Genomic DNA, 26,081 nt, shown 5'->3' with positions numbered 1-26,081 from the left:
GCCAAATTCAGAATAAAATACCGACAGTTTGTATGTTACGAAAAAGTGGAGCTAATTAGGAAGAACTCTTTTGCCGTACTCTGAAAAAAACTGGAGCAAACAGATTTTGCAAAAAGCATCTCGTGCATTCTAAAAGTAGAGCAGCATGAGCCAAAATCAAGTACAAGTTCTAGACATGCACCACTTTTAGGAGATATTTACTGTATACTGCGCTGACGTCAATCGCGCATGCGCTCTGAAGGAACGGCCGCCCGGGCAGTTTCTTCAGAGCCGTGTGGCGGGATCGGCAGCTCCCACACACATGTGCAGAAGTGACGTCACGTGGCTCCAGCCAGTCACACAGCTGGAGTTCCTGGACCCGGAAGGAAGACAGGCGAAGATGGATGCAGCCCCCAGAAGGAGGGCAAATTTCACATAATGTGTTAGTATGCGATGCATACTAGCACATTATGCCTTTGCTTTGCAGGAGTTTACTCCCTCTTTATTGTACTCCCTAGATTAAGGTAAAAAAAAAAAAATAATAATAATGTTCCAGTACCTGTATTGCCCCCTCACCCTTCCCTTATACTTACCCGAGTACTCACTTGATCCAGCGCTGTGCCCATCTGTAGCGGCTCTCCCTACTCGTAGGCTTTGCGGTCAGTCAAATTCTGTGACAACGGCGTGGGGCTGAGCCGTGTTGTCTGTGTCCATGTCTATGTCTAAGGACACAGGCAGCGCAGCTCTGGATCAAGACTGCAGGTGTGCCACAATAGGAAGCAGCTGCCAGGGGACCCCAAAAGAGGAGGAGCCACGAAGGCCAGTGGGGGGCCCCAGGAGGAGGATTTGAACAATGTCTGTCCGTACAAAATGTGTAGGGAATGGGCTTCTTGCATTATATGTTAACGAGAAGAAACTTAGGACAGATTTACTCTGACATTGTTCAAAAACGGTCAGCCATGACACCCTCTACTGAGAAACATCTAAAAGGGTAAGCAATATTTTTCGAAAAATAAATTATGGACATGCTATGTGAATGGGCACATATAAACAAAACATACAGTGGAGTTTTCTCAAACTTGAGTGCCAAAAAGAAAAATAATACGCTTTAGGTTTAAACAGGCTGACAAGGCACAGAAGTGGACTGGCACAAGACTGCAAATGACAATAGAATTTTCTTGAAACATATACATTACAAAATGGCTATTCAGACACTTCTATAATGTTTGAGAAAAGAAAAAAAAAAACATAATTGAATTCATTTAAAATATGGTTTTATAGAATGGAAATGGCAGGCTAAATGTTAAAGCAGCTCACTTTAAACCGGGGTCTGTTTCTCCATATTCATCCAGATAGGGAGCAGCGTATATGCAGCCTCTGGTTTTCCCCTCAATAAGAACCACTCTACATTCTCTTATCCTAAAGAAACATAAAAGACATTGAATGATTAATGAAGGCAATATACTTCAGGAGCTGTGCTATTCTGATACCAGCTTTACTTTGCCAGGGTTACAATTCATAAAATGCAACCTATATTCCCCTTAGTAGTTTATCCCTTACAGCATTTCAAGCAGCAAGAAATCAACTTCCACTAGTGATGACGTGGTAATAATTAAAGGCCAAGTTCACTTTTGGAACATGTTACATTTTAGGGTGTAACATATTACCTGCAGCGCTCACCCTTTGATCCAACTTTCCCCATGACAGCGGGTGGAAGATTCTCTCCCTGCAGCTGCTGTCACCTTTCAAAGTAATCACCGCTCTGCCCCTCACAGCCATAAAGAAACTACAAGTTTCGCCCCCTCCACCGTGGAAGACAGCTTGTAGTTTTCAATGGACTGCAGGGGTGCAGATGAGCACCCTTAGTCTATTCATTGTTCCAGCAGCTCTGAAACTGACAGCCTATACAGAGATATGGGTTCAGAGCTGTAGGAAGAGTTTGCAGGAGCCTGATATTGCCCCTGCAATCCACTGATCCTGCAAAAATATGTGCATTTATTTTTTTCTCAAAAGGTGAATTTAGCCTTTAAATTGTATCTATATCCAAAACTTGATTTTTTTTTAGTTTTGCATAAAGTCGAAAAGGTTAGAACACCTGTCAGGTTTTTACCACAATCTGGGATCTTTCAGAGATTTGCCCTGATTTTCTGTACTGGGGATAACGGTTTACCAGTCGGGAAGTAAGAGAAAATATGCAACAGGAAAACAGAAAATAAAAAAAAAAAAAAAAAAAAAACCTATTTCGCATTCTCCTATTTAGCTTAAAAGAAAATAATCATTAGTACCCCTGTTCGTTTTGCTTACTTCCTGTCCTGGGGACAACCTTTTTACCAGCAGGAAGTGAATAATTCTCTCCAAATGCAGTAAAACCTAAAAGGAGACACCCTAGGGTGTCACTCTCCTCATCAAAAATATTTCAAAATGTTTTCTGATGTGCGTTGATACCATGGGTATGACTGCCCGCAGGCCATGTGTACAGGTTCTGAATCTTGTACTCCACCTGAACTCTTTTCACTAGCTGCTATTTTAAGGTGTATGTATACAGGATTTATTAGTGGGGATGCTTTAGCAGTCCCACTATTGTTATTCGATTTTATTTATTAGTGGGAATGCTTTAGCAGTCCCACTATTGTTCTTCGATTTTATTTATTTTTCTTATTATTCCGTACGTTTTTTGGTTCTGCGTAACTTCTGCATACTTTCAGCTATTAAAACCATTCAACTATTAAAATGTTCGTCTCTTTTAGCTGATGTGTGCTCTTTTTCAACTTTTTTTCTACCATTTATACTTTTTAAAATATTAAGCTTTTTAACACTTTTTTTTAACATTGAAGTCAATGGGAGCATGCTTGAAATCCTTAAATTCTTCTTCCGCTCCCAAAAGTTTCAGCTCCTTCATACTTTCACCTAGAGACACCAAACAAACTTTAAAATGTTCACAAAATATTCAGCTATCTGGCTATATCTTTTCAGTTTGATATCTTTTACAGTTTTTGAGAAAAAGCTTTTTGTTTAGAGGTCATTTCAGGAAATTTTAGCCATTAATCAGAGTGTACTGTGTTTGTTTTGTTGCCATGGTTACCAAAGCTTCTGTTATACACAGGGGGGAGGTGGCTGGAGCATCTTAGCTCTGATTACAGAGCCCGGGGGAGGGGACAGACACACCATGTACTGATTTATAATAGAGGAATATGATGGGGCAGTTTTGATGGTGGCAATTCTGATGGGGCAGTTTTGATGGTGGCAATATGATGGGGCAGCTTTGATGGTGGCAATATGATGGGGCAGTTTTGATGGTGGCAGTTTTAATGGGGTAATTTTGATGGTGGCAATTTGAGGCAGTTTTGATGGTGCAGTTATGACTGTGGCAATCATTTGTGAAAAAGCTGTTTAAGTTTAGTGATCATTTTGTGCAAGGCGGCCAGAGCCATTTTAAATGTACTGATTTATAATAGAGGAATATGATGGGGCATTTTTGATAGGGCAATTCTGATGGGGCAGTTTTGATGGGGCAATTCTGATGGGGCAGTTTTGAAGGCGGCAATATGATGGGGCAGTTTTAATGGGGACAATTTTGATGGGGCAATTATGATGGGGCATTTTGATGGCAGTATGATGGGGCAGTTTTGATGGCGGCCGTTTTAGCAATTTAGCTATTCAGCATTCCCACGCATTTTCCCCAGGAAATGCATTTTCTAGTTTTTCTTATTATTATTATTCCGTAAGTTTTTTGGCTCTGCGTAACTTCTGCATACTTTCAGCTATTAAAACCATTCAACTATTAAAATGTTCGTCTCTTTTAGCTGATGTGTGCTCTTTTTCAACTTTTTTTCTACCATTTATACTTTTTAAAATATTAAGGTTTTTAACACTTTTTTTAACATTGAAGTCAATGGGAGCATGCTTCAGATGCTTAAAATCTTCTTCCGCTCCCAAAAGTTTCAGCTCCTTCATACTTTCACCTACAGACGCCAAACAAACTTTAAAATGTTCACAAAATATTCAGCTATCTGGCTATATCTTTTCAGTTTGATATCTTTTACAGTTTTTGAGAAAAAGCTTTTTGTTTAGAGGTCATTTCAAGAAATTTTAGCCATTAATCAGAGTGTACTGTGTTTGTTTTGTTGCCATGGTTACCAAAGCTTCTGTTATACACAGGGGGGGAGGTGGCTGGAGCATCTCAGCTTTGATTACAGAGCCCGGGGGAGGGGACAGACACACCATGTACTGATTTATAATAGAGGAATATGATGGGGCAGTTTTGATAGGGCAATTCTGATGGGGCAGTTTTGATGGTGGTAATATGATGGGGCACTTTTGATGGGGCAATTCTGATGGGGCAGTTTTGATGGTGGCAATATGATGGGGCAGTCTTGATGGGGCAATTCTGATGGGGCAGTTTTGATGGTGGCAATTCTGATGGGGGCAATATGATGGGGCACTTTTGATGGTGGCAATATGATGGGGCAGTTTTGATGGGGCAATTCTGATGGGGCAGTTTTGATGGTGGCAATATGATGGGGCAGTTTTGATGGTGGCAATATGATGGGGCAGTTTTGATGGTGGCAATATGATGGGGGCAGTTTTGCTGGGGGCCATTTTAGCAATTCAGCATTCCCACGCATTTTCCCCAGGAAATGCATTTTCTAGTTTTTCTTATTATTATTCCGTACCTTCTGCATACTTTCAGATATTAAAACCATTCAACTATTAAAATGTTCGTCTCTTTTAGCTGATGTGTGCTCTTCTTCAACTTTTTTTCTACCATTTATACTTTTTAAAATATTAAGCTTTTTAACACTTTTTTTAACATTGAAGTCAATGGGAGCATGCTTGAAATCCTTAAATTCTTCTTCCGCTCCCAAAAGTTTCAGCTCCTTCATACTTTCATCTAGAGACACCAAACAAACTTTAAAATGTTCACAAAATATTCAGCTATCTGGCTATATCTTTTCAGTTTGATATCTTTTACAGTTTTTGAGAAAAAGCTTTTTGTTTAGAGGTCATTTCAGGAAATTTTAGCCATTAATCAGAGTGTACTGTGTTTGTTTTGTTGCCATGGTTACCAAAGCTTCTGTTATACACAGGGGGGGAGGTGGCTGGAGCATCTCAGCTCTGAATACAGAGCCCGGGGGAGGGGACAGACACACGATGTACTGATTTATAATAGAGGAATATGATGGGGCAGTTTTGATAGGGCAATTCTGATGGGGCAGTTTTATTGGTGGCAATTATGATGGGTCAGTTTTGATGGTGGCAATATGATGGGCAGTTTTGATAGGGCAATTCTGATGGGGCAGTTTTCATGGTGGCAATATGATGGGGCAGTTTTGATGGGGCAATTCTGATGGGGCAGTTTTGATGGTGGCAATATGATGGGGCAGTTTTGATGGGGACAATTTTAATGGAGCAGTTTTAAAGGTGGCAATATGATGGGGCAGTTTTGATGGGGCAATTCTGATGGTGGCAATATGATGGGGCAGTTTTAATGGGGACAATTTTGATGGGGCAATTCTGATGGGGCAGTTTTGATGGCAGTATGATGGGGCAGTTTTGATGGCGGCCATTTTAGCAATTTAGCTATTCAGCATTCCCACGCATTTTCCCCAGGAAATGCATTTTTTAGTTTTAATTAGTGGGACTGCTTTAGCAGTCCCACTATTGTTATTCGATTTTATTAGTGGGACTGCTTTAGCAGTCCCACTATTGTTATTCGTTTTTTTATTTATTCTTATTCCGTACGTTTTTTGGCTCTGCGTAACTTCTGCATACTTTCAGCTATTAAAACCATTCAACTATTAAAATGTTCGTCTCTTTTGGCTGATGTGTGCTCTTTTTCAACTTTTTTTCTACCATTTATACTTTTTAAAATATTAAGCTTTTTAACACTTTTTTTTAACATTGAAGTCAATTGGGAGCATGCTTGAAATCCTTAAATTCTTCTTCCGCTCCCAAAAGTTTCAGCTCCTTCATACTTTCACCTACAGACACCAAACAAACTTTAAAATGTTCACAAAATATTCAGCTATAGCTTTTCAGTTTGATATCTTTTACAGTTTTTGAGAAAAAGCTTTTTGTTTAGAGGTCATTTCAGGAAATTTTAGCCATTAATCAGAGTGTACTGTGTTTGTTTTGTTGCCATGGTTACCAAAGCTTCTGTTATACACAGGGGGGGAGGTGGCTGGAGCATCTCAGCTCTGATTACAGAGCCCGGGGGAGGGGACAGACACACCATGTACTGATTTATAATAGAGGAATATGATGGGGCAGTTTTGATGGGGTAATTCTGATGGGGCAGTTTTGATGGTGGCAATATGATGGGGCAGTTTTGATGGGGCAATTCTGATGAGGCAGTTTTGATGGTGGCAATATGATGGGGCAGTTTTGATGGGGACAATTTTTATGGAGCAGTTTTAAAGGTGGCAATATGATAGGGCAGTTTTGATGGGGGCAGTTTTGATGGTGGCAATATGACGGGGCAGTTTTGATGGGGCAATTCTGATGGGGCAGTTTTGATGGGGGCAGTTTTGATGGGGGCAGTTTTGATGGGGGCAATATGATGGGGCAGTTTTGATGGGGCAATTCTGAAGGGGCAGTTTTGATGGTGGCAATATGATGGGGCAGTTTTGATGGGGCAATTCTAATGGGGCAGTTTTGATGGCAATATGATGGGGGCAGTTTTGATGGTGGCAATATGATGGGGCAGTTTTGATGGTGGTAATATGATGGGGCAATTCTGATGGGGCAGTTTTGATGGTGGCAATATGATGGGGCAGTTTTGATGGGGCAATTCTGATGGTGGCAATATGATGGGACAATTTTGATGGAGCAATTCTGATGGGGCAGTTTTGATGGTGGCAATATGATGGGGCAGTTTTAATGGGGACAATTTTGATGGGGCAATTCTGATGGGGCAGTTTTGATGGCGGCCGTTTTAGCAATTTAGCTATTCAGCATTCCCACGCATTTTCCCCAGGAAATGCATTTTCTAGTTGAGGTCTAACATCTTTTATCTCCATTGTAGTTTTGATTGGAAAGTGTGCTTTTATGGTGCTAGTGACTCATTTTTATTTGCTGTGCAATCTTCTGTACAATCTTCTTCTATGGTTTTCTAATTTTGTTTTGCTGATCATTGTTCTTAATGGCCTATTTGTACCCATTTATATGGTCTTGTCATGTTATTTTGACCAATATACCAACAAAGAATAAAAAATAAAAGGGAGGTCTAAATCTTTTCTCACTATCAAAAAAAAAAAAAAAAAAAAAAAAAAAAAAAATGGATGCACTTAAAAAGTTAAAATTTCAGTTATTCTGACTTTTACAAAATGTCATGAAAGAATTGCCTGTCTGATCTGACCCAAGGAGTAGGAATTCCGTTTGTGTGTTCATTTTGTTATGGAAAAAAGCTATCATGTATTTCTTCCCTTGCTGGTCAAAACATACCCTAGAAGCTAAAACCATAAGCTGTAAGAAAATATACTGGAATGCAGGTTACAGACCCATTAAAATCACAATTCCTATTGGTAAGACTAAACCCTCACTTGAGGAAAATGCAGATTCCAGCTCCGCATTGTAGTGCATGTGTTGTACAAGCCCCCAGCTCCTCGCCATTTACCACCTCCTGACAGCAAGTGTTCTGAGAACAGAGGACAGTCCCGCACAGGAGGCACATCACTGGGTGCTTGCGTTCAGCATCCTGAGACTTCGGACACCTAAAATATGACAAACCCAACAAGGAAATGAATGTTCAAGCATCTGTGAGTCCCTAAATATTAGGAATATAAGTATATGTAAACTAACAAAAATCTTGTATTTATGGGCTGTTATATACACACCATTAAAAGCATTTTGTTATATCTGTTTGACAAGTAAAAATAAATAGCTGTTCATCCAGACAGAAATCTTGTGAGCCAATAACTTCCTCTGCAGACAATTATCAGTTCGTATTGTTCCCAGCTACCTCGGGTGGCTACAAAACACCTCCTCCTATGCTATGAATAGTGGGAGGTGTTATATAGTCCTAACACACTTCCTTACTAGGGTGAAAATACTGCTTCTCCTGGATACAGTACGGTTGTAACCCTATGAGAGTAAGTGTGTTCCCAATATGATCACCAGGAAATAAGGAAAAAAAAAATAATATGAATTCAGCCACAACATCCAAGTAAAGGTAAGCTGCAGTACATTCAATTTTTGTTCTTGGATTCAGATACACTTTTAGAGGGTAAAAAAGGGTGGGGAGGCTGCAATGTAAAAGGGGGTGCTGTGGTGTAAAGAGGGGGTGCTGTGATTTAAAGGGGGGGATTGAAGCCACTGATGTGAAGGGGGTGGGGCTGTGATGTGAAGGATCTAAGTCATTACACAAACATGAGACTCCGACCTCTGCTGGAAGACAAGTTTACTGACCAGATATCCGTGAATTTTAATTCAAAACCCCAGCTAGAGGGATAAGCTTTGTTCATATTTCATATCTGAGGTTTACAGCCACTTTAAAATTATCATCCAATCTGGGTAAAAACAGCATGATCAGGAGATATTTCTAAAAGGTCTCCCTTTACATAAACACTGCTAATCGCTATTGTTTCATGCTGATTACCTGGAATCACCCTCCTGCTCCTGGGTTCCACTCTGTGGCTCTCTATTACCATAAACTAAATTGATGTTTATGGAGTGCTCTGTAGGCTGCAGGTCTTAGTTGGTGGCTGGTTATACAAGCATGAAAGACTACCCTTCCGGGTCTATGGGCAGTTTAATCCACATAGCTGTTGTCATACCCTGTTTCCCCGAAAATAAGACCTAGTGTGATTGTCGGTGATGGCTGCAATATAAGCCCTACCCCCCAAATAAGCCCTAGTTGAAGTCCTTGTAGGTCTTATTTTCAGGGTAGGGCTTATTTTCGTGGAAACAGGGTAGGGCTTATTTGGGGGGTAGGGCTTATATTGCAGCCATCACTGACAATCACGCTAGGTCTTATTTTCGGGGAAACAGGGTACTTGTAGGCTGGAAAAAAAAAGAAGCATTTTCTAAACCCCTTACATCTCACCTGAAAAGAGAGGCCTGGTTCAGCAGAATGCTGTAGTCGTCAGGCAGCTCTGTTAAAGTGTTGCATTTCCTTGGATACCTATAATCACAGGTAAAAAAAGTGTATAAATATATATATATATATATATATATATATATAAAAAAACATACACATACACACAGTATATAGACAATTTTTCATGCCTATGCAGCTACCTTTACCACCCACAGGTAATATATTAGGGGTAGTCTTATTACCTGAGTGCTGTTTTTTCGCCCGTGAGGACACTCAAAACAGCTGGGTCAGAGCACCACCTGGAGGACAGACAGAGATGAGACGGTGACACAAGTGACAGCTGTACAAAGTTAATTAACCTAACTAAATCTTCTCGGCTATAATTTAATTCATAATTCATGCTAAGAAGATTAGAGTCGTACATCACATTGTGCTTCAACCTAATACCTTCTTTTTGTACCAGTTAAAGATCACACAGCATTGCACACACTTTTGATTGGTGGAAGGTATATTTAGAATACCATTATAAAAATGCCACGGAAACAGGTCACCTAATTCATACAAACTGAATAAAAGAAAAAAAAGCAGTGTGCTCAAGCTGATAAAAAAAAAAAAAAAAAAAAACACCTCTAATTTATCATGTCTTTATTGAACATGCCCCAAAAAAATTCAAAGTGACGGAGAAAAAAAGCGAACCCTTGGAGTTATTACCTGGTCGAACGTCCTTTGGCAGCGATCACTTTAAGCAAGTGCTTTCCAAAGCTCTGGATTAGACCTGGACACTTTAAGAAGGAATTTGTAAACATTCCTCCAAAACTGCATAAGGTCATTCCACAGCATATCTATGGGGTTAAGGCCTAGGCTTTGACTGGACCACTCCAAAACGGTACATTTTTTTTTTCTGAAGACAGTCTGTGGTGGCTTTACTTTTTTTTTTTTTTTTTAAAAGGTGTAATTTTTTATTGTTATATACATGAACAAATACATAGGTATGCATTCGAGCGAACATCACTCAGATCGTAACGAAAACAAAAACAGTCTTCAGGTATCCAATCAATATACACAAAGCGACTTGACAATTACATAGCTAATCTGCTTGCTTTGATCCTTATGGAATCTAGGTATATGCATACATTTAACATAATCTAATAGACATGTGCAATTCAGTTCGTAACAAATGGATTTCCGTACGAATTTGTTAGTATTCGTACATTCGGTTCAATCCGAATAGCTGAAAGAACCAAAAATACAAAAATTACGAATACACAAAATAACGAACACGCGAAAATACGAACGGACAAACTTACGAAACTTCAAAAAAGTAAAAGAAAGAAAATGATTTACATTTTGCATTTTCAATCCTTTGTCTGTTCATAATTTCGTATGTTCATTCGTGTGTTTGTAATTTCGTTTCTTCGTGTTCTCGAATTGTTCTTTTGAATGGACAGTGTAAGTGCATCTTAATATGTATGTTCCTAATTTCATATGTTCGTAATTTCATGTTCTTGAATCGTTCTTTCGAATGGGCAGTGTATTAGTGAATGATGTATCTTACTTAATATGTTTAGCCAATCATCTTATCCCTTTTGTGTCCGAGTCACACTGCATTCGTGAATCTTTTTAGATTCAGTTGAGGAGGAGACTGAGTCAGGTCTCGTGACTGAGGGAGTGGACTGGAGCAAGTACAGGACTTATTAGAAAAACAAGCATAGGATTATTATTCTTTATTAAGAAGAGAAGAAAAGATTGATCGCACACTTGAATTTCTTTACTGTTATGAGCCAGCATCTACAGCATTTTCCTGGATTCAAGTGTGCGATCAATCTTCTCTATTCTTCTTGATATTGCCTACAGTGATGAGCTGTAATTAGCATCTTGGATCGGGTGTGTCCATGTGTCCATTTTTTGCCTGAAGAATTGTGTGCACCCTTATTATTCTTTATTTCCTACGAAAAGTAACAATTACTAAATTACGAGTAGTGTACCGAATAACGAAAAGTATTATCTAACAAAATTAAGAATTTCAAATCAAAGAAAATTACAATTACGAATCATTTTGAATCAAAGAAAATTAGGTTACGAAGGCCAAACTGTGTCGGGCCAGTGTGACATATCTGAAAATATTGGAAATATGCTTTGGGGGGAGACCGAAGTCTCTTTGAAAGTCCACAAAGGAGCGAAACATGTTATCTAGAAAGAGATGTGAGATTACTTTCACCTCCTGTTTAAACCAGAAGGCTCCATCTGTTCTACGGAAAAATTCTTGCAGCCGTGGGCTGCCCCCACAGCGGGGCATTCGGTGTGTGTGTGTGGCTCGTGAATCGGATGGCAATAGCTTAGAGAGTTTAAATACCCGTAGGGTCATTGCTAGAACAGTTGTACCCCCTTCTTCCCTTGAGTGACATTCTGTGTATGAGGTTCTGAAGAAATTCATAGGAGGTAAGGATGGCTGCCTCCAAAGCAGTGGCCGCATTGTTGGCTTTGGGATAGAACCACCAATGCGCATGTGCCAGTTGCAAGATCATATAGTAGGTTTGAAGGCAAGAAGTGCCAGACCACCTTCGAGAATGGGTAGTTACAAGGTGGTTTTTGCGATACGAACCACTCCTCCCCTCAAAATATACAAGAAGCGGTGCAGAAAAATCATTTTAAAAATATTTATTCTACCTAGTAATGTTAAAGGAAGATTTGACCATATCTTCAGTGTGTTCCTTAATCTACCAATAAGAGGGTCCAAATTAATTTTTAGGAGATAGGGTACTGTAGCAAAACCCCCAGATAACAAAAAGAGTGGACGATCTGTAGTGGGCATGCGGGAGGCAACACTATAGAGCCTGTCTGGTCTATCATAAATAGGGGACATTTGTCCTAGTCAACCTGGAAACCTGAGAAATGACCAAACCGCTGGATAGTATCCAGCAGGGCTGGGAGAGACGACTGGGGGTCCGCCAAATATATCAGCATGTCGTCTGCATAAAGGGATACTTTTTCTTCCAGACCCCCAATCGTCAATCCCACAATCGCCCCAGTGGATCATATCAGTACTGCAAGGGGTTCTATCGCCAGTGCGAACAGCAATGGCGACAGAGGACACCCCTGTCTGGTGCCTCTCCTTATTTGAAAGGGATCGGATATGGAAGCATTCACTTTTAGTCTAGCCATAGGATTATGATACAGTAGTTGTACCCATCTGATAAAATCATTGTCAAATCCGAATTTAGCCAAGATTTCTAGCCGATGCAGCCATTTGACCGAGTCGAAGGCCTTATGAGTGTCCAGGGCCAAAATGGCCCGAGAGCCCATGGTATCATGAATCGCCTGCATGTTAGTAAAAAGCCTGCGCAGATTAATGGAAGTCGATAGCCCTGGGATGAATCTAGTCTGATCTGGTCCAATAAGAGTAGTGATGACTGTATTCAATCTCTGGGCAAGCACTTTGGCTAAAATTTTTACGTCTGCGTTTATTAGCGAAATCGATCGGTACGATTAACAAAGAAGTTGGTCCTTATGGGGCTTAGGGATAAGGACAATCAGTGCCTCCGACATGGAGGGCGGCAATTGTCCCGTCTTTAGGGCGATGTTATATACCCGAAGCAAGTGTGGGATCAAAATGTGTGTACCACTCTATGGGGAATCCATTCAGTCCCGGCATTTTATTTCTGGCAAAGGACTGGATGGCCTTCCCTATTTCCTCAGTTGTCAAGCAGTGAAGCCTGAGGGTCCTGCAACTTTTGAGGTGAGATGTTCGATAGAAAGTCATCTAGTTCCACAATAGTGTACTGCGCCCTAGAGCAGTATAACTGAATAAAACGTAACAAATGTCTCCATTATGTCCGTGTATTGTTCAACTATGATTCCCTCTGAGTACCTAATTCTCGGAATGTTGCACGGCTGATAGTCAGGTCTGGAAAGATATGCTAACAGGCGACTGTTCTTGTCGCCAAACTCAAAAAACAGTAATTCTGATACAGCAACTTTTTTTGGGTGCGTTCCAGGAGTACCAGATCCAATTCTCTAGCCCTGTCTCTCCAAACAGCATGTGTTTCAGGAGTAGGAGATGTAGAGTATGCGGTCTCAGCATCCCAGAGTCCCCCTTCTGCGTCCACCAGTCTAGACTGAGATGCCTTACGGGCCTGCCCAATAGATGCAGCGAAAGAGCCGCGTGTGGTGGCTTTAAAGGCATCCCATACCAGAGGGATGGAGGCGCTCTGTTTGTTGGTTATCCAATAGGATTTCATTTCGGCCAGGCTCTGAACAACAACAGCCTGGTCAGCCAGCCATAGTGGGCTCAATCTCCATATTCGATAAGATGAAGGTGTTCCTATAGCAAGGTCCATCATCAAAGGAGAGTAATCGGACATCGCTCTAGGGAGGTACTTGACCTCAGACACCATATTAAGCATAGCCGACGAGACCAGACATAGACCAATGCGTAACAGTGTACCGTGAGAGTCAGAGTGCCACGAGTATTCTCTGATGTCCGCATGTTTCCACCTCCAGGCCTCCACCAGGTCAAACTGAGTCAGAAAGGCGCCTAAGGGCGTGGGCGGCGATGTAGAGCATCAGAACCTATCAATGGAGCTGTCAAGGAATGTGTTGTACTCGCCCGCTATCAATAAGGGGCCCTCTGCGATTTCCTTGATTGTGCCCATTACTCGCTCAAATTGTTTAGTAATGGGTGGTGGAACATACAGGCTAGTGATTGTATATAGTTTACCAAGGAGTTCAAGCACTAAGATTACAAAGCAGCCACCCGGATCTAGTTTGATGTGTTTAATTGTGACAGGAGCTGATTTGGCTATAACAATAGATGTACCTCTAGCATATGTTGAATATGTAGAGTGAATGGCATACGCCATTTTATCTTTTTTAAGGGCCAAAACCCTGGAGATGTGACCTTCCTCCAGGAAACCCATGTGGATTATGCCTGGTCAAATATTCAAACATTAGTGAACATTTCACTTTGGAGTCGAGCCCCCTAACATTCCAAGAAATCAGGCGTAATGTAGCCATAAGCAAGTATTAAGCATAATCATCAGTACACATCTCTCACAGAACAGTAGAATCAACTATGCTGCATAGCTCTCTATACCTCGTGTGGTACAAGGAAATGTGCATATAGTTTGTACATCTCAGAGAGTAATGCGATCTCTGCAGGTACGAACTGGATGCCAAGATGGCCGAATAGGCCGGTGAATATGTATGAGAAAAGCAAAGCAAGGCTATATAACACAAAAAACAGTCCCAAAACATCCAAAACCACCCTAACCCTCCTGGCTCCCAAACCCAAACACATGAGAGCTTTGTTCCTGAAACCAAAACTGCAAAGCAGGGGGGTCATGGTAAGGTCCCACCACTAACAAACCAGAAGGAGTGGAAGGAAGTCCATAGCAATGTGCGTTCGTCCGTGTCCGCACAGGGCATGACGTGTTGATCGACCCAAATCTTAGACAGAGTGTTCCAGGTTGGTTAAAAATTTCAAACAAGATGGGAAATTAACAAGAAGGGGAGGGGGGGACAAGGATGTGGAGGTAATAGTCATCCAGGGTAAAGGACTTCAAGTCAATATATGGCAAAGTGTTGGTAGGTGTCCCCAGCTTCTCATGTAGAGGAGTGAGGAGGAGGGGAAGGTGTTGTGGCATCCCCCCCCCCCCAGCAACACAAGCTAAATGGGGGGTGTCAAACAGGAAGTAGAGAGATCCATTTGTAGGGCTTTCACATTCAGCGAGGAGAAGGAGACCTCTGGTGCTGGTTTCACGGGTCCAGAGGCCCTAGGGTATTCACCCAGTGTGCTACGTCCTTATGATCAGTAAAAAAAAGTAGGCCTTGCCCTGATTAATGATCTGCAGCCGTGCAGGATATAGCATGCTGTAGGGTAGTTGGAGGTCCCTCAGCCTTTTTTTGATAGCCAGGAAGGTAGCCCTCTGTTTTTGTGTAGCTACTGAGAAGCCCGGGAAGATGGCGATTCCATTACCATTAAAAGGATTTACGGCCTTTCTCTCGAGCAGCTCTGAGAACCGCTTCTCTGTCCCTGAAGTGCAGTGGTTTAATAAGCATGGCACATGGTGGGGTCCCAGAGGGCAAGAGGCGTAAAGGAACTCTATGAGCTTGTTCAATGGTGAATAGTGGTGAAAAAGTGGGAGGCGCCAAAAGTGGATGTCAGCCATCTTTCCATAAATGTCTCAGGGGTCCTTCCCTCTGAATCCTCTGGAAACCCCAGAAATCGCAGATTGTTATGCAATCTTCCATGTCAGTAAGCGTGTCAGCGGTGTAACCCTGAGCTTGATGCAGCTCTCTGAGGCCTGCAAGGGACGTGTCTCTTCTTCCAGCTCTCCAATGCGTTGTTCAGCATTAGACACTTTGTGCCGGAGGTTGTGCGCATCCTGTTTTAGGAAGTATAGGTCAGTTTTAATGGAGTCCATTTGTGTAGTGAGGGAAGCATGGCTGTGTTGAATGGCCTCCATGATCTGTGCCAGGGTCGGTTCTACAGGGCCTGTGTCAGCATTGCCTGCATTAGGGGTGGCAGGATCTGTGTACTCAGCAGGGGAGAATAGGAAGGGAACCTCCGGGCTAGAAGCAGGGTGACTCACCCTTCCCTGAGAGCTGTTGCACTGCAGAGGAGGAAAAGGATGGCTGGCTGTGTCTGTGTGTAGAATGCTGGCCGGCGTCATCTTGCTTCTGCCCTCATGGCTGCATGCATCCCGGGGGGTTCCTTCATTGGCAGGCAGTATTTGACCATCGCCTGGTGAGGCTGTGGGGGCAGAAGGGGCCCCTGCAGAGCCGACGGGTCTGCAGGATCAGGTGAGGATCAGTGCGGCACGGATGGAGCTCAAGCAACTCGCGTTCTCACATCCTGGTCATTGACCATGCCCCCCCCCCCCCCCGTGGCTTTACTTTAATGCTTAGGGTCATTGTCCTGCTGCATCATCCAACTCCTGCTAAGATTTAGCTGGTGGACAGCTACTCTGACATCCTGTAAGATATTTGGGTAAACTTGGGAACTAATTTTCCCCTTAAAGATGGCAAGTGGTCCAGGCAGCGAAGCAAGCCCAAATCATGATTGTCCCCTCCATCATACTTCACGGTTGGGATGGTGTTTTGATGTTGGTAAGCTGTGCCCTCTTTGTGCCATACATAGTGCTGAGTATTCGTCCCGAACAATATAACTTTTGTTTGAGCAGTACACAAAATATTTTCCCATTGCTGTTTCCAAGGTGCTCTTTAGAAAACTTCAGGCATGCAGCATTGTGTTTTTTGGTGAGCAGCAGCTTCCTCTGTGATGCTCTGCCATGGGCATCCTGCCTGTTCAAAGACTTGCATATGGTAGAACTCACATATATGTTTGCTAGTTCCAGTGATGTCTTCAAGTCTTTAGCCATTACACGTGGGTTCTTTACCTCATGGAGGATCCAGCGTTGTGCTTTGGGTGTCAGCTTGGCTGGGTGCCCACTTCTAAGAAGAGTAGCCACAAAACTAAACTGTCCCCATTTATAGAGAAAATTTGTCTATTGACTGATGGATGCCTAAACACTGAGATTGCTTTGTATCCCTTTCCAGCCTTTTGCAGATCAACTACTCTTAATCGTATGTCTTCAGAGAGCTCCTTTTTGTTAGGCATGGTACACATCAGCTAATGCTTCATTTATTAATCAAAGTAGCTCTAAACCACCTCTCTAAACTCATTTCATTAGTTGGACTTCAGGTGTGCAAACTACTGACTCCAATGAGCTTACACTGAATTAGTCTACTGGTTCACCTACTTTATCCTCCAGCACTGTGCATGATTAATGGGCGTGTTCAATATAGACATGAGAAATTAGAATTGTTTGTGTTTTATCAGCTCGTTGTAAACCCTTACATAAACCCAGTGAAGTGACTGGCCTCAGGTGACACCCAGAGATTAAGCAAATCCTCCTACATAAGTTTTATCTGTGGGGTGGGGTAAAGAACTGATGGGAGCGAAGAGACACACCCCCTTCACACAGCACAAAGGAACAGAGCTGAGGCTGTCAACCACAAGTTATGTGCTGAAGCTCCCTCCCTTGTGCCCTTAGCTGTCAGAATTGACTCAGGCTGATAGCAGAAGAATAAGCAGCAGACAGAAATGACAATTCGTTCTAGATGGATATGCTTTGTTCATATTTCATGTCAGAGGTTTACAATTACTTTAAAGCAATTTCAGGAAATAGAAATATGGGAGCTGCCATTTTTGGCTTGGTAAAGGTGCATGCTCCAGGGTAGTCATATAGATTTTGGATTCACTATATAGTGAGTCACATTACTGGAACAAGCTTGTGTTTACTTTTATATTTATCATATATTGCTGTGAATAAATTGTGTTATTTCCCCCATAGATGTCTATTTGAATGCAAATATAAACAAGTAAAAGTAACTTGAAAGAAACTCAAAAGCATCTCAGATGCAAGCCATTTTTCCTGAAAGCATGCAGCCTTTTATTTACTTCGGAGTCTGAAGTCAACAATGCAACATAGATATATCCATTTGGAATATATATAAATATATTTAGTTGATACGGGTGATCTGATATTTAATAAAATTATTCCAATGTGTCCCTGATCATTCACCACCCCTGATCTGGTGACAGTGTAGCCAGTGTTACTGATCACTAGCCACCTCTGTACAGTGTCAGCAGACCAGTGCAGTAAGCAACAATGTTACTGTTTGCTAGCCATACCAATACCTGTCTCACCAAAACCAATGCAGCTATCAACAGGGTCCCTAATTATTGCCGCCACATCAGTACTGTGTCACTAGAGACAGTGCAGCCAGGAATAGTGTTCCTGATCACCGCCACACCGATGGAGTGCTGCCTCTGCCTGGTGCTTGTACTGACCCTGGCCTGTTTCCTAAACCTCATTGTTGCTTGCCACATGGACTGATCCTTTGCCTTTTTGCTAGAGTGATTCTACTGTCCTGGTGGTCCAGAGCCTCCAAAAATGTAATAAGTAGTCAAGAAATTAGATCTGTAATTAATAGCCCTTAAAAGCCTAAAGGTAGGGTGTGTGGCCAAGAACGGCATGTGAAGGCAGCGTTTCTCACAGCTCCGCTTTAGCACTGTGCAGTGATCCTCTCCTCCCAGTAGTGATAGAGCGGCCATTTTGAGCTTTCCAGCTGGCTACCAACCTGGTCCACCTGCCAGGCCCTCTGCACCCACAGAAAGACAAAAAAAAAAAAAAAAAAAGGGAAGATTTTGCAGGCCTGGAAATCAAAGATGCCGTGGTCGCAGCTCTGACGCCTTGCACACAACGGGCTGCTGAGAAGGCCAAGGATGGCAGCAGGAAGGCCAAGGATGGCAGCAGGAAGGCCAAGGATGGCAGCAACAAGACCTTCAAAAAAAATCTGGGAATGGATGACTGCTGTGGAAAGCAGAGTTAGCGATACTGAAGATAAACTGCCGTCAGTGACTGCTCATGTCGCACACCAGCTAGCTAAAGATACCAAAAACAGAGCGGATGATATGAAAATTGCTTACGGCGTAACAACATTCGCATAGTGGGCCTGCCGAAAAAACGGAGGGGAAAGATCCAACATCACTCATCGAAGGGCGGCTTATTGATCTATTTGGCAAGGATATTTTCTCCCCCTTTTTCACAGTTGAAAGGTCTCATCGTACTCTGGGCCGCCCATTGCTACCATGGCAACCCCCCCCACCCAAGACAGGTCTTGGCCTGGCTTCTATATAACAGGGAAGCAGTGCTAAGATGTGCGCGGGAGCGTGCCAATGTGCAGTTCAATGGCACCAGGATATCCTTTTATCCAGACTTCTCTGCGGAGGTGCAGAGACGCCAGGCCAAGTTCGCAGATGTGAAAAGGCGGTTGAGGAACCTGCAATTCCAATACGCGATGTTGTGCCCTGCAAAGCTGCGTGTTACAGCTAACCGACAGGCACACACTTCTTTGGGACATGGGGACCTGCCCTGTTTATGGCCTTGTTTTTTTTTGCACTTACTTTTTCTACCATGCAGGTTTTGTCGGGTGGGTAGACAAGCCTGGACCTGCCACTATGCAAGTGTTGGCACTGTTGTGCCATGTTATTTTCAGTTTGTCCTAACAGACCTTTTATGGGGGGAGGAGAAGTTGGAAGGATTTCCCTACAAGTCTGCCCAATCGAGGATCAACCAGTCATGCCAGTTCCTGTGCACTTATGTTCCGAGATGATTTGTACCATTATACCACAAACAATGTGTTGATATTTTTGTCCATCTCCAATTTTCCCCAATGGCTGAGATTCCTGTAATATCATTGAACCTCAGAGGTCTAAGTTCCCCTCTTAAACGTATGATAGCTACCTGTTCCCTCCAGCCATCTATGTTTCCAGGAGATCCATTTGACTGCAGAAACTCAGTGTTGTCTTAAATATTCTTGGGTGGGAAGGGCGCATTTGTTCTCTAGAGGTGCAAGTGTCCTGGTGCATAGCTCAATAGATTTCTAAGAGTTTGATGTGTGTATAGACTCTGAAGGACGCTTTAATTTTTATGCACTGATGCATTGGGTCACTGCAATGTATTCTTGCATGTACAGTGCCTTGCAAAAGTATTCACCCCCCCTTTGGCTTTTTACCCATTTTGTTACATTACAGCCTTTAGTTCAATGTTTTTTTAATCTGAATTATATGTGATGGATCAGAACACAATAGTCTAAGTTGGTGAAGTAAAAGTAGAAAAATATATACATAAAACTATTTTTCAGAAATAAAAAAAATGATAATTGGCATGTGCGTATGTATTCACCCCCTTTGTTACGAAGCCCATAAAAAGCTCTGGTGCAACCAATTACCTTCAGAAGTCACATAACTAGTGAAATTATGTCCACCTGTGTGCAATCTAAGTGTCACATGATCTGTCATTACATATGCACACCTTTTTGAAAGGCCCCAGAGGCTGCAACACCCAAGCAAGAGGCACCACTAACCAAACACTGCCATGAAGACAAAGGAACTCTCCAAACAAGTAAGGGACAAGTACAAGTCAGGGTTAAGTTATAAAAAAAAATATCCAAATCTTTGATGATCCCTAGGATCACCATCAAATCTATCATAACCAAATGGAAAGAACATGGCACAACAGCAAACCTGCCAAGAGACAGCCGCACACCAAAACTCGCGGACCAGGCAAGGAGGGCACTAATCAGAGAGGCAGCACAGAAACCTAAGGTAACCCTGGAGGAGCTGCAGAGTTCCACAGCAGAGACTGGAGTATCTGTACATAGGACGACAATAAGGCGTACGTTCCATAGAGTTGGGCTTTATGGCAGAGTGGCCAGAAGAAAGCCATTACTTTCAGCAAAAAACAAAATGGCACTTTTTGGGTTTGCAAAAAGGCATGTGGGAGACTCCCAAAATGTATGGAGGGAGTTGCTCTGGTCTGATGAGACTAAAATTGAACTTTCTGGCCATCAAAGAAAATGCTGTCTGGCACAAACCCAACACATCACATCACCCAAAGAACACCATCCCCACAGTGAAACATGTTAGTGGCAGCATCATGCTGTGGGGATGTTTTTCAGCAGTCGGGACCAGGAAACTGGTCAGAGTTGAGGGAAAGATGGATGGTGCTAAATACAGGGATATTCTTGAGCAAAACCTGTACTACTCTGTGTGTGATTTGAGGCTAGGACGGAGGTTCACCTTCCAGCAGGACAATGTGTCCCCAAACGCACTGTTAAAGGAACACTTGAGTGGTTTAAGGGGAAACATGTAAATGTATTGGAATGGCCTAGTCAAAGCCCAGACCTCAATCCAATAGAAAATCTGTGGTCAGACTTAAGGATTGCTGTTCACAAGCACAAACCATCCAACTTGAAGGAGCTGGAGCAGTTTTGCAAGGAGAAATGGGCAAAAATCTCAGTAGTAAGATATGGCAAGCTCATAGAGACGTATCCAAAGCGATTTGGAGCTGCGATAGCTGCAAAAGGTGGCTCTACAAAGTATTGACTTTAGGGGGGGTGAATAGTTATGCACATTGACCTTTTCTGTTATTTTGTCCCATTTGTTTGCTTCACAAAAAAAAAAAAACAACAAAAAAACAATACAACATCTTCAAAAGTTGTGGGCATGTTCTGTAAATTAAACAAAGCAAATCCTCAAACAATCCATGTTAATTCAAGGTTGTGAGGCAACAAAAACACAAAAAAATGGGGGGGGGGGGGGGGAATACTTTTGCAAGGCACTGAGTGTATATATATATATCTCCCGCTTTTGCAGTGACGGTACTCCGCATCCTGCGGTCATATTTGGAGGGGAGGCCGGATTTACCGTTACTGATCGTGGGTGACTTCAATTGCTGGTTGAGCCCCTACGTGGACAGACACCAAGTTTTAGGGCATCCTGTCACATTGAGTGGTTGTCTGCTGTTATGGTTGCTCAATGAGGTGGGCTGGGTAGACATCTGGAGACCCAAAAACCCTTTAGACAAGCAGTTTTCCTGTTTTTCATGGTACCTTGTGCAGAACTGACCTGGCAGTGGGTAACTCTGCCATGCTCCAATCTCGGAGGTCATATATAAACCCCGTTGTGTGTCAGGCAGTTTGCATTGTGGTGATACGCCTAATTGTGTCCCCACTCTCTAGGCTGCCTAGGGCACCCTGGAAATTGAATGCCTTTTGACTGAAGTTATTTCTATCTCATGAGGGGATGGAGCATGTCAGAGTTCTTTACTACTCAGGATTCTGCTGACTCCACTCTAGCCCAGTGGGATGCATTTAAAGCCTACCTGAGATGTCTACTTATTACAGAAATTACTACAGTTAAGTGAAATTCCTCTGGGCTGAGGAAGGAGTTGGAGAAACAGGTGCATGCTTAGGAGACGCAGTATGTGCAGGACAGGACCCTACTGACTCGGCCAGAGAGGCATGGCAGTCTGCTCAATCTGCTTATGAGCGGCTGCTGTCCTCCTCGGCGGAGTAAAAGAGGTTCTTCTCTAGATTGGTGTTTTTGAGGAGGGGGGAGAGCATGGGACGCTTTCTGTCTAAGATGGCGAATTCCCAGCAACTTTTTCTTGCCATTGGAGCTATTAAAACTCCAGTGGGCAAACTTGTGCATTCCCAGGTCAAATCTTGCAGGAATTAGCAAGTTTCTATACACAACTGTATCTTCCTACCAGTGGAGTATACCCCTGAGGACCTGGCAGATTATTTAAATGGCATCAACTTCCCACAACTCACACATGAGCAGAGGAGAGCCTTGGATGCTCCACTTACTTTAGAAGAGTTACAGAATGCACCTTCCAAGTTTCCTAACTGTAAAGCCCCTAACGGTCTACTCATGGAAATTTACAAACAGTATACGAGAGTAAGCCTTCCTCGATTGCTAAGGGTTTTTAATGCAACTAGGGAGCGGTAAGTCCCACCTCTGTCTATATCCAAGGCCAACATTGTGTTAATTTAAAGCCTGCCAAGGATCCAGTGGATCTGGGCTCATATAGACTCATATCATTACTAGTGACATTAAAAAATTCTAGCAAAGATTCTGGCACTTAGACTCAATGGGGTAATTACATCTATTGTCCACTCAGACCAAGCTGGATTTATGCCCAATGAGTCCACTGCGGTCAACCTAAGGAGACTCTTCTTAAATATGCAATCCCCACAGCTGATAATGTAGGACACAGGGCTCTGCTTTCACTGGATGCTATGAAGACCTTTGATAGCATTGAGCGAATGTATTTGTGGGGTGTTCTCCCGAAGTTTGGCTTTGGCAAAAAATATATCTCCTGGGTTTGTTTACTATACCGTCACTCGCAGGCAGCTATTCGGGCATCAGGCTGCATGTCTCATACTTTTGTTCTGGGAAGGGGAATAAGACAAGGCTGCCCTTTGTCACCCTTGCTCTTCGCTCTGGCCATTGAACTGTTGGCAAACCAGATTAGAGATAATTCGGTCATTACCGGTTTCCGTTATGGAGACAGACAGGAAAAAGCGATGTTCTATGTGGTTGATATGATGATTTTCGCTAGGAGATGTGGAAGGCTCTCTTAAGGAAACTATAGTCTACTATAACGGAATTTGGTAACTACTCGGGGCTCAGGATAAAATCAGACAAAGTCCGCCTTTATTGATGTGGGAGGTACACCTCATGATAATTGTTCCATACTAATTACTACCTTATTCCGATACATGGGAGTCCAGGTGACACTTTCTATCTGGGAGTATGGGGGGCTTAATATTTCCCCACTGTTACAAAGATTCCAGGATCGCATTAAAACATGGAATTCCCTTCACCTGTGTGTAGCTGGTAGGATCAACTTAATTAAGATGATATTAACGCCCCAGTTACTGTATGTCCTGCACAACTCCCCAGTTATGGTTCCTCTTAAAACCTTTAGGATAGTAAATTCCTTATTCCACACCTTAGTTTGGAAAAAAATTGCTCCCCTAGAGTAAAACTCGAACATGTGCAGCGCCCTAAAGATGATGGAGGTCTAGCCTTGCCAAATGCCTGGTTGTACCATCTTGCTGTTCAATTGCAGCATTTGATAGGTACAATGAGTGTGTATGCAGAACAGGAGAGCGCCAACCGCAGCTCTTCTGAAGCTGTGACGCTGCACACAGTAGGGAGTGAGACAGTTCCAGTGGCACTAGAGGCTCAGGCCTTCAGTAAGCCACATAAGATATATCCAACATATAATTTTATTAAAAAAAAATATGGAATAAGACTAGATATTTGCAGGGAGTAACAGGGTACACAGAGTTCAGCCCAATTTGGTCGAATGGTACTTACATGGAAATTGCCAAGCTGCAACACGGGGCATTATGGGAGAGAAATGGAGTGCTGTTTATCAGACAAATCTTCCAAAATTGAGTAATGATGTAATTTGAAGCTTTACAAGAGAAGTTTGGTCTACTGCTTTTCATGCGTTTCTATTACATACAATTAAGGCATGCCTTAATAGCTCAGAGTAAATCTTCGTATTGGTCTCGGTCTCCGACACCTCTGTTTAACTTGATCAAGGGGGCCTCTACCCCCAAGGAGATTATATCGCAATGTTATAGTATGCTACTTCAGAATTTTCTGAAAAAACACCCTTTACGAATGAGAGATAAACGGGAGGGGTATGTCGGTCAGATTGATGGGAAACAATGGAAAGAAGCTCTCTAGTTGGTACCGATCTGCTCCCTGAATGTTTCACAAAGATTAACACAATTTTATATCCTGTGTAGGGTATACTATACCCCACACAGACTGCACACTATGGGTCTCTTGTCTACACCGACATGTACTAGATGTAAATGAGATCATGGAGACCTAATTCATCTACTGTGGAGGTGCCCAAAATTACATTCCTATTGGAAGGGAGTGTTGGACACTTAACAGGATATTTCAGATCTCTATCCCTCTAGGTCCTAAACCCTGCTAGCTTAATCTGCTGGAGGAATTTGTCAGAACCCTATTCTTGGCTCATAAGTTAATAATGACACATTGGAAGTCAGAGAATCCTCCTACAGTCACGGAATGGATCACTGCTATGGGTAATGCGCACCGGACAGAGAAAAGGATTTATCAACACAGGGGTTACACACGAAAATTTGAAAAACTATGGGGCCCGTGGCTGGATGAGCCTGGGCTTGCCCCGGTGCATCTGGTCATGGACAGGTTACTTGACATGAATGCCGGATGAGAATGTTTGAAAAATTGACTGGGTTATCTTGATAATGTGTTCTAATATGGTTAAAGGACTGGAAAAAGCATATGTGTGGGAGAGTTTAACTTTGTAACCTATTCTGGGTATGGAGCTGTTAATATTGATATGCGTTTATGCTCAACATGCAGTTTACTTGGTTGGAGGTACTATCTTGAGATGTATGTTTTTACCTTAAAAAAAAAGTTTTTCTTTGGAAAAAAAAAAAGCCCGAAGTTGCTCTTTGGATTTTAGGCCCCTCTACGTAGCTATGCTGTGAAAGTCCCACATATGTGGTATCCCTGTACTTGGAAGGAGTGGCAGAATGTGTTTTGGAGTGTAATTAGAAGTAGGTCTATGATGTGTGAGACATATCTTATTAATTGACAACTTTGTGCAAAGAAAAAACAATTTTCAAAAATGTGCAGCAAAAACTAAATATTGAAAAAAGACTCACTGTGCACCTTAAAAAGTACATTTGAGCATTTGCATTTCCAAAATGTGGTCCTTCTGAGGGTGTTGGCACTCCAGGGCCCCCAAAATGCGATAGGGGGTCAGGAAATTAGATGCATAATGTATGTTTGCAAGCCTGAAAGTGCTCCTTGGATTTTGGGACTATGCAGCTAGGCTCCTAAAACGTCTTACATAATGCTATCCCCATACTTGGGAGGAGTAGCAGAATGTGTTTTGGGGTGCAATTCTAAGTATGCCCATGCTGTTAGAAATAGCTTATTGATTTAAACTTTGTAAAAAAAAAAAAAAAAAAAAAACTAACAAAAAACAATCTTCAAAAGACTCACCTTGAATATAAAAAACTACCTTGGGGTATTTGCTTCTCAAAAGGTGGTCATTTTGTGCATGTTTCTTCTGTCCTGACACTCCTTCACCTCCAAACATGAGAGGTAGTCAGGAAATGTGATGCCCATTTTTTTCCCAATAAGAGTAGAGGTTCTCCTTGCATTTTAAGCTATTCCATGCAGCTAGGCTGCAAAAAAAGTCTTGCATACATATGTGGTATCCCCATACTCTGGTGGAATAGCAGAATGTTTTGGGGTGTAATTCTAAGAATGCCTTTGCTGTGTGTGAGAAATCTCTTCTTGACAGTTGTATGTAAAAAACAAAAAACAAAAAAAAACAAAAAACACACACACACACCTACAACACACCACACACATTTTCTTTCTTCATTTTCCAAAAATTGGTGGCAAAAAAAAAAAAAAAAATGCGGTTTTGTGCCTCCAATTTAAATGTTGGAGGGTGGTCTTTGCAAAATGTAGTTGTTTTGTTGTGGGTGTTTTTCCTGTCCTGGTACTTCAGGGCCCCAGGAAGTGAAAGGTATAAGGAAATCAGATGCATTATTATTTATACCAATAGAAGCCTGAAGGTGCTTTCTGGATTTTTGCACCTAGGCAACAAAAAAAGTCTCACAC

General features: G+C 42.4%; 1 protein-coding gene across 1 annotated transcript in view; it reads right to left on the bottom strand.

Annotated features, from left to right (window-relative positions):
- UBR1 (ubiquitin protein ligase E3 component n-recognin 1) overlaps positions 1-26,081 on the bottom strand; it is a gene marked incomplete in the record, with an annotated part of 288,714 nt that overhangs the window by 2,265 nt on the left and 260,368 nt on the right. Inside the window, 4 exon segments of the mRNA XM_073609777.1 lie at positions 1,297-1,398; positions 7,521-7,691; positions 9,023-9,100; positions 9,259-9,315. Of these exon segments, the coding sequence (XP_073465878.1) occupies positions 1,297-1,398; positions 7,521-7,691; positions 9,023-9,100; positions 9,259-9,315 (408 nt within the window).

This window comes from Aquarana catesbeiana, linkage group LG13, assembly GCF_042186555.1.
Source record: "Aquarana catesbeiana isolate 2022-GZ linkage group LG13, ASM4218655v1, whole genome shotgun sequence".
Classification (NCBI taxonomy): domain Eukaryota; kingdom Metazoa; phylum Chordata; class Amphibia; order Anura; family Ranidae; genus Aquarana; species Aquarana catesbeiana.
This window is presented reverse-complemented; position numbering and strand designations above follow the sequence as displayed.